This window comes from Pongo abelii, chromosome 19, assembly GCF_028885655.2.
Source record: "Pongo abelii isolate AG06213 chromosome 19, NHGRI_mPonAbe1-v2.0_pri, whole genome shotgun sequence".
NCBI lineage: Eukaryota > Metazoa > Chordata > Mammalia > Primates > Hominidae > Pongo > Pongo abelii.
In genome coordinates this window covers 17,549,577-17,566,189 of record NC_072004.2, presented here as the reverse complement: position 1 = coordinate 17,566,189, position 16,613 = coordinate 17,549,577, and the positions used below count along the sequence as shown (strand labels likewise).

Genomic DNA, 16,613 nt, shown 5'->3' with positions numbered 1-16,613 from the left:
AATGAAAAACAGGATTTTCCATCTCAATTTAATATTTTATGTTAAATGAAGAGTAAGGATTATATTCTTTACATTTAAATGCAATATATTTAACCAGTTTCTGTGAATTTATATAGAAATGCCTCTCATGGATTTTGAGAGAAAATTCTCATCTTTTTTATTGCTAGGCCTGGGACAACCATCTAGGAAGAAATAGATCAATTGTTGTGGATTTGTTCCATGGGCAGCTAAGATCTCAAGTCAAATGCAAGACATGTGGGCATATAAGTGTCCGATTTGACCCTTTCAATTTTTTGTCTTTGCCACTACCAATGGATAGTGATATGCACTTAGAAATAACAGGTAGGTCACAAAGTTCTGAAAAATTACTTGACTCCATTAAATTTACTTTATTTAAATAGCCTGAATTTGTAAGTATAGTTATTTGTTTACAAATAAAGACTGGTAGTCAGCATATTATAACTGAGCAAGCTAATTTTAGGCATGACTTGAGGTTTGAAAGATGTAGATTGGGGCATTTTTTTTTTGGTTTCAAATATGCCAGCAACTCTCTTTAAAACCCCACAAAGCCACTCATACTTTTATGTCAGATGAACACCAAAAAAAATACGGATTTCACTTAATATTATCCCTAAGTACCATCTGTTTTAGTGTTTACACATAAAATAAAAATTCTAGGCTGAAATATTTGCTATTATATTTACAGGTCAGATATATCTGTACACAGCATTTAAGGCTTTCAATGAAACCTGCATTTTACTGATAAAAGATCTTTTCTCTTTACTAGTGATTAAGTTAGATGGTACTACCCCTGTACGGTATGGACTAAGACTGAATACGGATGAAAAGTACACAGGTTTAAAAAAACAGCTGAGTGATCTCTGTGCACTTAATTCAGAACAAATCCTTCTAGCAGAAGTACATGATTCCAACATAAAGGTAATGTTAACTACTCTAAGAAACTTTTGATTCTATCCTTCAAAGATGACATTTTTCTCGATTATTATGATCAGTTGTTAGGTTATGTGACCAAGAGAGATACTAAAACATAGTGAAAACTGAACAACAACAACAACAAAAAATGCCAAGTTTTCCAACCCAGAAACTTAAAAGAGTTTTCTACTAGAATAAAAGGATAATACTGATGGTGGTATTTTTGAAGAAGGGAAATATGTAAGGCTGCCTGTATGGAGTGTTCTAGCTGTGTCACTATAGTATAGGTTTCCTCCAAAGACTGCTGCTATTACACTTCACAGCTCTTCTATATTACCACTGTTACTAGAATTCTTCCTAGGTTAAAGTATTTGATGTATTTATGAATGTGTGTTTTTAGTATTTATGAATATATATACTTGGTCTTTTAACACACTAAGAAATTAAGAGTAAAGACAAATTGACACCAATCATGTCTTTCTACATACCAGCTGGGGAAACAAATAATCTAATAAATATATTGCCTACTCTAAATTAAGCTCCTGCAACTGGTATTATTTATATTCATCTTTGGGATTTCTGAACACACTCTCACCTCATTGACATTTTCTTCATATGAAATGCAAAAATGGGGTGTCTGAGGGTTGGAATTTAGATCCCTGAAACAAAGGACAAAACTGAAGAAGTCAGTCATATACAACACACTTCTTCCTGTGAAAAGAGATAATAGTTCAACAATTGAGGTTAGTTTTCAGTTATTTTTATCAAGCATTCATCCTTTATGTAGTTGAAAAATTATTCAATCATCTCGTTGGTTTTACGGATGAAAGCACCTAAGACATTCTTTTGAAACACATTAGAGAGAGAACTTTTCCTTTTTATCTGAAACATCCCCCCCTTCTCATCTTGCTGCTGTTTCTGTAGAACTTTCCTCAGGACAACCAAAAAGTAGGACTCTCAGTGAGTGGATTTTTGTGTGCATTTGAAATTCCTGTCCCTGCATCTCCAATTTCAGCTTCTAGTCCAACACAGACAGGTAAGATAGAACTAGAACTCCTTCTCATGATTGCACCTTTAAATATTTGTCTAAGAGTTGTCATCTTTGTTATATTTGTTCATGCAGAGGATATTATAGCAGAAGAGTTTTGGAACCCAAGGGAAACCTTACTGATTATTCCACATTTTTTAGATGAGAAACCTAAAATTTAGAGAACCCAAGTGACTTCAGTTAGATAGGTAGTTGTTAGCTAACATACTCTTGGAATTCAGATCTCTTTGAACTTTTATCTAATACTAACATGGCAACAGCTAGTATGAGAGGAACATACTACCAGAAAATATAAACAATAGATATAGCTAGAAAGAAATCCAATATTATATGTAATTTAATGTGGTCACTCACTGAGTCCTTTTAACCACTAGTATGCTTTGTCTATTCTTTATGTTACTTACAATTAGGTCAATTAGGCTAATTCCCCAACTACAAAGGGCTTTATGAGGCTCTCCTCATTGATGTGTAGTAGGTAGATAGTCCTGATGGTGAGTTGGTGGATGATCTAATTTTAGTTTTAATTTAGAGCATCACTGTCCAATAGAATTCTGCAGTGGTGGGAACTTCTGTGATCTTTGCCATCCAATATAGTATCCACCAGTCACGTGGACTGTTAAGCACTCGAGATGTGACTAGTGTGACTGAGAATAATGCATTTTTAATTTTTATTTTATTTTATTTATTTATTTTGAGAAAGGGTCTCACTGTCACCCAGCCTGGAGTGCAGTGGCATCATCTTGGCTCACTGCAGCCTCTGCCTTATGGGCTGGAGCAATCCTCCCACCTCAGCCTCCCAAGAAGCTGGAACTACAAATGTGTACCACCATGCCCAGCTGTGGTGTATCTTTTGTAGAGATGGGTTTTCACCATGTTGCCTGGGCTGGTCACTAGCTCCTGGGCTCAAGGGATCTGCTACCTCAGCCTCCCAAAGTGCTAGGATTACAAATGTGAGCTGCCTCATCCAGCCTAATTTAAATTTTAAATGTAACATCTGGGTAGAGTTTACCGTATTGGACAGTGTCTTCAAAGGTGAAGAGAAGGAAAAGAAAACAAGTGGTAGAACTGTTTGTGTGCTACAACATGGTGCTGATACAGGTTTCTGCAAAAATTCTGCTTAAGAGTTTCCAGCAGTTACTCTTTCCTTTTCATTTGGTCAAAAGTGTGAGTTAAGGAAGTAAAACTGGAAATTAAAATCTTCCAATAAATCTAGAGTTATTTATACTATGATTTCTCCCTGCCCTGTGTTAAGAGACTACACTGTCTCTGGTCCTCAGGATACTTGAGAAAAGAGCAAAGATGAAAATACCACAAGCTTACGATGCTGTACTTATCTTTGAATTTGTAGATTTCTTCTCTTCGCCATCTACAAATGGAACATCCACCCTAACTACCAATGGGGACCTACCCCGACCAATATTCGTCCCCAGTGGAATGCCAAACGCTGTTGTGCCATGTGGAACTGAGAAGAACTTCACAAATGGAATGGTTAATGGTCACATGCCATCTCTTCCTGACGGCCCCTTTACAGGTTACCTCATTGCAGTGCACCGAAAAATGGTTAGTTAAATGTTAGGCAACTCACTGCCAGTCTTGCTAGTGTCATTTGTGAAATAGCCATTTTCTGTCTTTGCAACATCGTTGAATGCATTTTCTTCTCTTTTTTTCTTTAATTTTTTAAAATTTAATACTTTTACAAATTTTATTTTTTTACTTTTTTATCCTGTCCTCAAAATCTGTTGCTATGAATGCATTTTCAATGTATTATATATGCTAATATAAGTGATCAGAGCCAGGATTTAGTATTACTCATGATGGCTAATGTATGAAATGACATTCCTCATCCATATATTAAGAGGCAACAGGATAGTCAGTGCATCTGAGTACTACTTTCTTGAAAAATTTGTGTCTCCTGGCCAGGTGCAGTGGCTCACACCTGTAATCCCAACACTTTGGGAGGCTGAAGCAGGGGGATCACCTTAGCTCAGGAGTTCAAGGCTAGCCTGGGCAACATAGTGAGACCTCGTCTCTACCAAAAAAAAAATTTTTTTTAAACTAAGCAGCCATGATGGTGTGGGCCTATAGTCTCAACTAGTCTGGAGGCTGAGGCAGGAGGATCACTTGAGACTAGGAGGTCAAAGCTGCAGTGAGCCATGCTTGCTTGCACCACTGCATTCCAGCCTGGGCAAGACCCAGTCTCAAAAAAAGGAAAAAGAAAAGAAAGAAAGAAAATGGCCGGGTGCAGTGGCTCACACCTGTAATCCCAGCACTTTGGGAGGCTGAAGCAGGTGGATCACCTGAGGTCAGGATTTCAAGAACAGCCTGGCCAACATGGTGAAACCCCATCTCTACTAAAAATACAAAAATTAGCTGGGCATGATGGCGTGTGCCTGTAGTTTCAGCTTCTTGAGAGGCTGAGGCAGGAGAATTGCTTGAACCCAGGAGACGGAGGTTGCAGTGAGCGAAGATCGTGCCACAGCACTCCAGCCTGGGTGGTAAAGCGAGACTTTGTCTCAAAAAAAAAAACAAAAAGTATCTCCTAAGCCAGACATGTTTAGGAGGAACCCTTGAGGACAGGATTTTGAAGCTATAATATGCTACAATGCTCACACCTGTAAATAACCACTCCACTCCAACTTGGGCAATAAGTGAGACCTTGTCTCTAAAAAATTAGAAAAAAACAAAAACCAACACACACAAAATTTATGTTTCCTGTGTGTTTATGTAGGTATGTACATCTTCACTGCCACATAAATGCGGACGGCTTTGGAAAAGTTTTTTGTTTTCGGTTTTTTTTTTTGTTTCTTAGAGGACACAAGAACGTTCTTGGGCAAAATCAAGTTGTGCATAATTCCTCTCTTGATAGTCTAATATATAACTATTGCATTAAAGGTTCACTCTTTGGTAAAAAAGAAAAAGGAAGGTTTGAAAACTGTGGTCAGTGGATAATTGTTAAAGAGGTAGTCTCCGGGTATAGTGGCAACTTGGTAGAGTAGAAAGGGTGCTGAACTAGGAATTTAGCCACCTAGGTTTTATTTCTAATTCTGCCACTAGATAGCTGATTGAGCTCTTTGGACTTTAGTGTCCTAATTTTGTAAAGGAAAGGAAAGGCCAGGCACAGTGGCTCATGCCTGTAATCCCAGCACTTTGGGAGGCCGAGGTGGGTGGATCATGAGGTCAGGAGTTTGAGACCAGCCTGGCCAATATGGTGAAACTCCATCTCTATTAAAAATAAAACAATCAGCCAGGCATGGTGTCACACACCTGGAGTCCCAGCTACTCAGGAGGCTGAGGCAGGAGAATTGCTTGAACCTGGGAGGTGGAGGTTGCTGTGAGCCGAGATCATGCCATTGCACTCCAGCGTGGGTGATAAGAGTGACACTCCATCTAAAAAAATAAATAAATAAATAAAATAAGTAAATAAAATAAAGTAAAGGAAAGCAGGGTTTCTAGATCAAGTAAATCGATTGTATAGCAGCAACAAGAGAAAATGAAATTGTAAAAAAGGTACTGTATTGGTTTCTTAGGACTGTTATAGCAAATTATCATAAATTTGGTGGCTTTAAACAACAGAAATACATTCTTTTTTTTTTTTTTATGGAATCTCGCTGTGTCACCCAGGCTGGAGTGCAGTGGCACAATCTCGGCTCACTGTAGCCTCTGTCTCCTGGGTTCAAGCAATTCTCCTGCCTCAGCTTCCCAAGTAGCTGGGACTACAGGCGCATGCTACCATGCCTGGCTAATTTTTGTATTTTTAGTAGAGATGGGGTTTCACCATTTTGGCCAGGATGGTCTTGACCTGACCTCGTGATCTGCCTGCCTCGCCCTCCCAAAGTGCTGGGTTTACAGGTGTGAGCCACTGCACCCGGTCCAGAAATTTATTCTTTCACCTTCTGGAGGCCAGAAGTCTGAAACCAAGGTTTCAGTAGGGTGGGGGCTTCCTCCAAATGTTCTAGGAGAGAATGCTTTCTTGTCTCTTCTAACCTCTGGTGGCTTCAGGCATTCTTTGGCTTGTGACTGCATAACTGCAATCCCTGCCTCTTCATATGGCCTTCTCTCTCTCTTTCTCTGATAAGGATACTTGTCATTGAATTTAGGGCCCACCCAGATAATCCAGGATGATCTCATCTTGACATCCTCAACTTAATTATATCTACAAACATCCTTTTACCAAACTAGGTCACATTTACTGGTTCCAGGGGTTACAACATGGATATACTGTTTTAGAGGCTACCATTCAACTCAACTACAGATACTATTTATCTTAGTATCAAAAAAATTAAATGCTGAGAAAAATTAAGTACCTAGGAATAAACTTTAAAAATGACACATAAGACATCTATATAGAAAATAAAATATTGATAGGAGTTAAAGAAGACTTAAATATTGGAAGGAGTAAACCATGTTCATGGATTAGAAGACTCGATATTTTAAGATATCAGTTCTCTACAAACTAATCTACAGATGACATATTGCACAATCCCAATAAAAATGCAAAGTCTGCATGTGTTCGTGTGTGTGTGTGTGTGTGTGTGTGTGTGTGTGTGGTGTGTGAGTTTATAAGCTGATTCTCACATGAGGAAATACAAAGCATCAGGAATAACCAAGATACTCTCGAAAAAGAATAAGGTATGAGGATATCATCAAGATTAGATATCATCCAGATATCAAGATTTATTTCACAAAGATATGATACTTAATGTCATATTGGTACAAGAAAAGACAAATAGACCATTGGGATAGAATAGAGAGTCCAGAAACCAGTTCACAAATGTATGAACACCTGATTTATAACAAAGATAACATTGCAGGGTGGTGAGAGAAAGACAGTTTTCTCAGCAGGTGGTGCTGGGACAATTAGATATCCATATGAAACTTGGCACCTTCCTTTCACCACAATTCCAGGTGGTCTACAGAGCTAAGTTTGAAAGCAAAACAATGAAACAGCCCTTGGAAGACAATAATGGTGAATACATTCCTGACACTACTCATCTAAAAGAAAAGATTAAATTGGACTTCATTAAAATTGATAACCTGGCTGGGTGTGGTGGCTCAGGCCTATAATCCCAGCACTTTGAGAGGCCAAGATGGATGGGTCACAAGGTCAGGAGTTCAAGACCAGCCTGGCCAATATGGTGAAACTCCGTCTCTACTAAAAATACAAAAATTAACTGGGTGTGGTGGTGGGCGAATATAGTTCCAGCTACTCGCTAGGCTGAGGCAGGAGAATCGCTTGAACCCCAGAGGTAGAGGTTGCAGTGGGCCGAGATTATGCCATTGCATTCCAGGCTGGGCAACAGAGCGAGACTCCATCTCAAAAAAAAAAAAAAAAAAGCGATCAATGACACTAGTAATCAGTGTAATGTAAATTAAAACAATATTATGATATCAGTGCACTCACCTGAACAGGTAAAATTAAACAGACTGGCAGGGTTGCTAAGTAGAGCAACAGGAACTCTCATGCTGATGAGAATATAAATTAATACAACTACTTTGGAATACAATTTTCTAGTTAAAGATAAGCAGTTCTACCTGTAGGTATCCACCCAAAAGATATGTGTACCAGGAGATATGTACAAGAATATTCATAGCAGCTTTATCTATAGTAGCCCCAAAATGAACATATTACATGTCCATTAGTTGTAGAAGGGATTGGGAAGTTGAGATATATTAAGATAATAGAACATTATACAGGAATGAAAATGAATGGACTTGTAGTTATATCCAGTATAAATGAATCTCATAAACCTAATGTTGATGGAAAGAAGCCAGAGAAAAAAGAATTAGGCTAGGCACAGTGGCTCACACCTGTAATCTCAGCATTTTGGGAGGCTGAGGTGGGCCGATTGCTTGAGCCCAGGAGTTTAAGACCAGCCTGGGCAACATGGTGAAACCCCATCTCTACAGAAAATACAGAAATTAGCTGGCGTGGTGCCACACACCTGTAGTCCCAGCTACTTGGGAGGCTGAGGCAAGAGAATCTCTCAAGCCCAGAAAGTGGAGGTTGCAGCAAGCTGAGATCACACCACTGTGCTCCAGCCTGGATGACAGAGCTAGACCCTGTTTCAAAAAACAAACAAAAAAAACAAATTAAGTAATTCTATTTATAAATATAAAAACTTTTAAAACACGGAAAATGAAATCTAGTGTTTATTGACTTCTGCATAGGATATAAAACTGTAAAGAAAAGCAAGAAAGTGATTACTGTAACATTTAGAATAATGGTTACCTTTGTGAGGAAGGGAGAATTTGTGATTTGGAGGAAGCAAATGGGAGGCTTTTGAGTGCTCACTATATTCTGTTTCTTAAACTCAGTGATAATGGAAAGCTAGTTGCTTTGTGATAATTATTTGAAATGTACTTTTTTTTTTTTTTTTTTTTGCAATGGAGTTTCACTCTTGTTGCCCAGGCTGGAGTGCAGTGACACGATCTCAACTCACCGCAACCTCCGCCTCCTGTGTTCAAGTGATTCTCCTGCCTCAGCTTCCCGAGTAGCTGGCATTAGAGGCATGCGCCACCACGCCCGGCTAATTTTGTATTTTCAGTAGAGACAGGGTCTCTCTATGTTGGTTAGGCTGGTCTCGAACTTCCGACCTCAGGTGATCCACCCACCTTGGCCTCCCAAAGTGCTGAAATTACAGGCATGAGGCACCACGTCCAGCCAGAAATGTATGCTTTTACCTCTGATTTTTGTTTTTCTCTGAATTAGTAGCCCTTGGTTTAAGGTTTCTTTTTTACTTTTTTTTTGGGGGGGGGTAGAGTCTTGCTATTGTCACCCAGCCCAGGCTGGAGTGCAATGTCATGATTTTGGCTCACTGTACTCTCTGTCTCCTGGGTTCAAGTGATTCTCCTGCCTCAGCCTCCCAAGTAGCTGGGACTACAGGCACCTGCCACCATGCCCAGATAATTTTTGTATTTTTAGTAGAGACAGGGTTTCACCATATTGACCGGCTGGTCTCGAACTCCTGACCTCATGATCCGCCTGCCTCGGCCTCCCGAAGTGCTGGAATTACAGGCGTGAGCCACTGCACCTGGCCCTGGCTGGAAGTTTCTAACCATGTTAATAACTGGGAGTAGAATTTATCTCAGTAGTAACTGAGAAACTATGGGCCCTAGGGCACTAGGAGAAGTTCCTTAATGAGAGGATGAAAATTGTGTGGGTTTAGCTATGTTTTAAAATTTTATAAAATATTTGTACTGAACTCTGTCTGGATTTCTCTGGGTCTTATAATAATAGTAGCATATGAAATACAGTCTTAAAATTATGTATTTAAGCTTAAATGAAAATGACAAAATAAAATGCTTAATAATCTGAATAAAGAAGGGTCTTTTTACTTAGAAACTAGCTAACTTAACCCCTAGTGAGTTGACAAGTTGTTGATTTAGCTTTTCTAACTACTCAATAAATACCAAACTTCTTAGGGAATTAAATGTTCAAAGGTTCAGCAGCTTTGGATAACCTGCCACTCCCACCAACCATTCCATTATACTAAATGTTTATTAAACAGCCATTTCCAGGATAATTCTGTGCAGTATCTCTATATTAAGGAATATCATAAATATCTCTTTAACATACTCAAAGCAAATTTTTAAAAACTTTACCTTACTTTTATCCTATCCTGTATTTAAAAAACAGAAACAAAAAAGATTAAAATCACTTAACTGCTTTTAGGAAGGTGGATAAGCTTGTTACAAAATAGGATTACTAGGTTTCACAAATCTCCAAAACTTTGGGAATTGCCACTCCAACAACCACTATCAACAGCTTATCCCTAGAAAACTATAGTTGAGAGAGTCTTTTTTTTTTTTTTTTTTTTTCCACTGGCATCTTTTCATTTCTTTTTCTTTTTTGAGACAGGTCTCACTCTACCTTCCAGGCTGGAGTGTAGTGGCACAATCACAGCTCACTGTACCCTCAACTTGCCAGTCTCAAGCAATCCTCTCACCTCAGCCTCCTGTATAGCTGAGACTACAGACACATGCCGCCATGCCCAGCTAATTGTATTTATTTCTTTATAAAGATGGGGTCTCCCTACATTGCCCATTCTGATCTCAAACTCCTGGGCTCAAGGGATCCTCTTGCCTCAGCCTCCCAAAGTGCTGGGATTACAGGCATGAGCCACCACACCAAGCTTACTGGCATATTTTCTGGAGAAAGAAAGAGTCTTAATTGTTTAAAAGCCTTTAGCTATGAAGCTATTACTAGTTTTTACATGTGATTCAGTGTATGTGAGAAATGTTTATCAGAGAAAACTGGTTTGAATATATTAATTGCTGAAACCCAAGTTTGTTAGAATAGACAACAATTCTAAAACTGGCAATACCTCAGCGCTTTTAATGACTCCACCATAACTGTTCTCTTTGTGTCAATAAAGATGGTTTTATAAACATAGAGAAGAATGTGATAGTGACTAATCTGAAACGGTGATAATGCCTGTCATTGGCAGGGTTAGAAGAACTAAAGGGAGGAATCAGAGGCCTGTCTTCTCAACTCTCTATTCTCGTTTATACATACAGATGAGGACAGAACTGTATTTCCTGTCACCTCAGGAGAATAGCCCCAGCCTCTTTGGAATGCCATTGATTGTTCCATGTACTGTACATACCCGGAAGAAAGACCTATATGATGCGGTTTGGATGCAAGTATCCTGGTTAGCGAGCCCACTCCCACCTCAGGAAGCTAGTAATCATGCCCAGGATCGGTGAGTTCAGGGGATCCATCTTAACCTGTGGTTTCCAAACTCTAGAAAAATAATTTATATGAATTCTACATGACTGATAGGACCCAGCCTATGGCAACTTAATCACTCTTGGAAGAACCACTCAGAGAGCATACAATTCAACCATTTGGTTTGATATTTGGAGTAGGAGAGATGATACAGCTTCCTTTTGCCAAACATTCTAGTGTCTAATAATCCTTCCATTCTCTAATCTTTTGCCTGAATTCGTCCTGCTAATGCTTCAAGTAATATCCTTGTCTTCTGTGTTGCAAAAGTAGAGAGTATGAATTCACCAGAAAATTTGTATAATCTCAGTCCTCTGAAATTCAGGATGAGAGTAACTGCATAAATGAACTCTGAAAAAGTCTCATGATACAAAAAATAATTCTATTGGATTATTTCCATACCATGTCATTCTTTTTTCTTTTTCCCTTAGCATGTCATTTTAACGTGAAGTAATTTCATAAATCTAGATTAAAATAATTAACATTTTCTGTTTTCTTTCCCTTTTTCCTACCACTGTTCTATTTGATTAGTAAATGCATTTACTCTGAATAATTTTTGGGATTGTGATGATGTCTTATTTTTATCTCAATCAAATTGTAGATCATTTTCTTTCTTTTCTTTTCTTTTCTTTTCTTTTCTTTTCTTTTCTTTACGACAGAGTTCTCCTCTTGTTGCCCAGGTTGGAGTGCAATGGCATGATCCTGGCTCACTGCAACCTCCACCTCCTGGGTTCAAATGATTCTCCTGCCTCAGCCTCCTGAGTAGCTGGGATTACAGGCATGCACCACCATGCCTGGCTAATTTTGTTTTTTTTGGTAGAGATGGGGTTTCTCCATGTTGGTCAGGCTGGTCTCAAATTCCCAACCTCAGGTGATCTGCCTGCCTCAGCCTCCCAAAGTGCTGGGATTACAGGCGTGAGCCACCGCACCCAGCCTGTAGATCATTTTCTTACCATCATGGTACAAATGAGAGTTCTGTTTTATGGTAACTAAAAAAAGTTCTTTACTTATTTGTTATGATATGGGGTCTTTTGATGATTAGGGTAGGGCTTAGGATAAATACATCTTTTTTTTTTTTTTTTTTTGAGACAGATTCTTAATTTGTCACCCGGGCTGGAATGCAGTGGTGTGATTTTGGTTCACTGCAAACTCTGCCTCCAGGTTCAAGTGATTCTTACACCTCAGACACCTGAGTAGCTGGAATTACAGATGCTTCCAACCACACCCAGCTAATTTTTGTATTTTTAGTAGAGGCAGGGTTTCACCATGTTGGCCAGGCTGATCTCGAACTCCTGGCCTCAAGTGATCAATACCAGTACCTCGGCCTCCCAAAGTACTGGTATTATAGGTGTGAGCCACCACACCTGGGCAGATTTGAATTTAAAGATTTAAATAAATCTTTATTTAAATAAATTATTTATTTATTTTTATTTTGTATTTTTTTGAGACGGAGTCTCATTGTGTCACCCAGGCTGGAGTGCAGTGGCATGATCTTGGCTCAATGCAACCTCCACCTCCCGGGTTCAAGTGATTCTTCTGCCTCAGCCTCCTGAGTCACTGAGATTACAGGTGCCCACAACCATGCCTGCCTAGTTTTTGTATTTTTAGTACAGGCAGGGTTTCACCAGGTTGGCCAGGCTGGTCTCAAACTCCTGACCTCCAGTGATCTGCCCGCCTCAGCCTCCCAAAGTGCTGGGATTACAGGAATGAGCCATCGCGCCCGGCCAAAATAAGTTATTTAAATAAATAATTATTTAGAATATTTATTTTAAGATTTAAATAAATCCTAAAGGAAAACTGCAAATAATAGATAAGCAGTTTAGTTAACGAATGTTGTGTTTAGTAAAGATGAAAGTTGGACAAGATTAAATTTGAAGTCAAGTAATTGAATGAAAGAGCTTCTAGATGAGGGCTTTTCCCAGGACTTGCTAATGAATTGATGTGGAGTATAGGGAAAGAGGAATCCAGGCTGACTTCTTTTTTTTGTGGGGGGGTGGGGAATGCAGTCTTGCCCTGTCGCCAGGCTGGAGTGCAGTGGCATGATCTCGGCTCACTGCACCTCTGCCTCCCAGGTTCAAGCAATTCTTCTGCCTCAGCCTCCCGAGTAGCTGGGAGTACAGGTGCACGCCACCACACTCGGCTAATTTTTGTATTTTTAGTAGAGACAGGGTTTCACCATGTTGTCCAGGATGGTTTCAATCTCCTGACCTCATGATCCCACCTCAGCCTCCCAAAGTGGTGGGATTACAGGCCTGAGCCACTGCACCTGGCCCAGGCTGCCTTTTTACCCTGAACAATTGTTTGTGAATGGTGGTACCATTTAATGGAAAAAGGAAAACTGGGGAAGGAGCAGATTTTGGCAAGAAAAGTCAGGAATGAAGTTAAATTCAAGAAGTCTATTATATATTCAAGTGGGAAATTCACTTGAATGTCCTCTGCTGGAGATATAAATATAAATGTCATCAACAAATAGGTGGTATTTAAGGCCCTGAGACCAGATGATTGACATTTAGAGAGTGAGATTTAAATAGAGAAGATTCCCATGATCTATACATGAACTCTGAACTGAGTTCATATGCATTCCGACATTTAGAGATTGAAAAGGGGAAAAAAAGCATCAAAAGAGATCGAGGCTGGGTGCAGTGGCTCATGCCTGTAATCCCAGCACTTCGGGAGGCCGAGGTGGGAGGATCAGTTGAGGCCAGGAGTTGAAGACCAACCTGCCCAACATGGCAAAACCCTATCTCTACTAAAAATGCAAAAAATTAGCCAGGCATGGTGGTACATGCCTGTTATCCCAGCTACTTGGGTGGCTGAGGCATGAGAATCGCTTCAACCCTGGAGGTGGAAGTTGCAGTGAGCTGAGATCACACCACTGTACTCCAGCCTGGGTGACAGAGCAAGACGCTGTTGAGAGAGAGAGAGAGAGAGAGAGAGAGAGAGAGAGAGAGAGATTGAGAAGGAGCAGCCCGTAATGTAAGAAGAAAACCAGGAGTTAAGTGAAGGAAGTATTTCAAGAAAGGAGTGATAGTTGTTTCAAATGCTACAGAGGACTGGGAATTGCCCACTGGATTTGATAACATGGTCTTTGGTGATGTTTGTGAAAGCTATATTAGTATAGGTAAAGGAGTAGAGATTGGAGTGGGTTAAACAGAGAATGGTCCTTTGGACATTAAAAAAGATAGCCAGGCATGGTAGCTCTCACCTGATTCTAGTGGTACTTGGTAAAGTTATGGATGAAATAAGAGTGGCCTGGAGTTGATGATTTTTAGAGTTGGGTAATGAATACATGGGGTGTTCATTGTATAGTTCTCAACTTCTTGAGTGTTTATGTCAATAAATTGGAAATTTTAGATGAAATGGACAAAATCCTGGAATTAAGGGTCTATGTAGAAGAGTGATTATTTTCAGGGACAGTGGGTAAAGAGGCAAGTGAGGATTTCAAGGCAGCGATTGGAGGTTTCTCTTGGGTGAAAGAATCATTAGAATAGGGATGTTTGAATAAGTAAGTAACCTAAAAAGATAGGAGGTTGTGGTTGCAAAGTAGGATACTGGGAATTGAGATTTTGGAGGCAGAAAAGTTTGTATTCACAAGGTCTAGAATATGACATTTGGAGAGGGTTTACATATGGGGTGGGGGAAGTTATTGTTGGAAGAGAGAAGACCAAGTTACTGTTGTATTAATTGCATTGATGTTGATGTCACCAAGAATAATAACAGGAGAAGTGGTGGAGAAAAAACACAGTGAACTGGGTGCTACAATCTTTAGTTAGTAAAGAAGATATGTACCTTCCAAGGAGGAATAGCCGGTGGCATAATTCAGTAGCACATGCTACAAAAAAGCTGGAATGTTTTAGAAAAGGAAGGAAGAAGAGATCATGTACAAGTGGCATAGGAATAAGGAAGAGATCTATTTTACCTCCAGGTTCTGGAATGTATTAGAAAAAAAAGTGCAGAGAGTAGTATGTGGTGACTCAAGCCTGTAATCCCAGCACTTTAGGAGGCTGAGGCAGGAGGATCACTTGAGCCCAGGAGTTCAAGTCCAGGCTGGACAACATGGCAAAATGCCATCTTTACAAAAAATGTAAACATTAGCCAGGTATGGTGGTGCATGCCTGTAATCCTAGCTACTTGGGAGGCTGATGTGGGAGGATCACCTGAGCCCAGAAAGGTGGAGGCTGCTGTGAGCCATAATCATGCCATTGCACTCCAGCCTGGGCAACAAGAGTGATACCCCATCTCAAAAAGAAAAATGGAAAAAGTCTGCAGGGGGAGCAGGATTCTCAAGAAAGCCAGGCTTCATTCAGTTAGGGCAAAAGGTAAAAGAAATTTTCAGAAGAGAAGTGCTGCACAGCTTTCTGTGAGAGTGCTACTCGGTTGTTTTATCCTGTTATCTTTCTTTTGATTCCTCATTTATTGCTGGCCTGAGTTGGACATGGTACTAGACAGTACAGTCTATCAGTGATCATTCACTGGATGAGTTATGCAGAAAGATGGGAACTCCTATGCCAGATGTGATTCTCACTTTTGCCCTTACAGTGACTCTTTATCATGGTTTCATTACCTTTAATAGCCCATGTAATAACTCCTATCAGTTGCCAGATGAGCTGTAAAGTATGCCACTCTTATGTTATATTCCTTGCATTGCTTCCTTCTCCCCCACCCCCAGCTTTATTGAACTATAATTGACAAGTAGGAATTTTACATGCATCTAAGGTGTACAGCTTATGTTTCAATAATACGTATAAATTGTTGCACTGCTCCTTGTTAGGGCAAGGATGAGTAAATTTTTTTAAAAGTTGGAAAATCCACAGGGCCATCTTGACATAATCATTGGCAGTTAAAAGAAGTTACTCCATGGTGTATATGCGCCACATTTTCTCAATCCAGTCTATCGTTGTTGGACATTTGGCTTGGTTCCAAGTCTTCGCTATTGTCAACAGTGCCGCGATAAACATACGTGTGCATGTGTCTTTAGAGCAGCATGATTTATAATCCTTTGGGTATATACCCAGTAATGGGATTGCTAGGTCAAATGGTATTTCTAGTTCTAGATCCCTGAGGAATCGCCACACTGACTTCCACAATGGTTGAACTAGTTTACAGTCCCACCAACAGTGTAAAAGTGTTCCTATTTCTCCACATCCTCTCCAGCACCTGTTGTTTCCTGACTTTTTAATGATCGCCATTCTAACTGGTGTGAGATGGGTGCAGCACACCAACATGGCACATGTATACATATGTAACTAACCTGCACGTTGTGCACATGTACCTTTTTTTTTTTTTTTTTTTTTTTTCTTTTATTATTATTATTATTATACTTTAGGTTTTATGGTACATGTGCGCAATGTGCAGGTAAGTTACATATGTATACATGTGCCATGCTGGTGCGCTGCACCCACCAACTTGTCATCTAGCATTAGGTATATCTCCCAATGCTATCCCTCCCCCCTCCCCCCACCCCACAACAGTCCCCAAAGTGTGATGTTCCCCTTCCTGTGTCCATGTGTTCTCATTGTTCAATTCCCACCTATGAGTGAGAATATGCGGTGTTTGGTTTTTTGTTCTTGCGATAGTTTACTGAGAATGATGATTTCCAGTTTCATCCATGTCCCTACAAAGGACGTGAACTCATCATTTTTTATGGCTGCATAGTATTCCATGGTGTATATGTGCCACATTTTCTTAATCCAGTCTATCATTGCTGGACATTTGGGTTGGTTCCAAGTCTTTGCTATTGTGAATAATGCAGCAATAAACATACGTGTGCATGTGTCTTTATAGCAGCATGATTTATAGTCCTTTGGGTATATACCCAGTAATGGGATGGCTGGGTCGAATGGAATTTCTAGTTCTAGATCCCTGAGGAATCGCCACACTGACTTCCACAAGGGTTGAACTAGTTTA

At 39.8% G+C, this 16,613-nt stretch overlaps 1 protein-coding gene across 5 annotated transcripts in view; it reads left to right on the top strand.

The window, feature by feature from the left end:
- LOC129051213 (ubiquitin carboxyl-terminal hydrolase 6-like) overlaps positions 1–16,613 on the top strand; it is a 62,567-nt gene that overhangs the window by 26,120 nt on the left and 19,834 nt on the right. For 3 of the 5 annotated variants that reach the window (XM_063718407.1, XM_063718406.1, XM_054536250.2), the window contains 5 exons: positions 168–342; positions 788–939; positions 1,858–1,969; positions 3,330–3,541; positions 10,499–10,683. In XM_063718407.1, the coding sequence (XP_063574477.1) occupies positions 168–342; positions 788–939; positions 1,858–1,969; positions 3,330–3,541; positions 10,499–10,683 (836 nt within the window). The remainder of the gene's footprint in view (positions 1–167; positions 343–787; positions 940–1,857; positions 1,970–3,329; positions 3,542–10,498; positions 10,684–16,613) is intronic. The other 2 variants (XR_010138076.1, XR_010138077.1) reach the window with 1 other exon arrangement.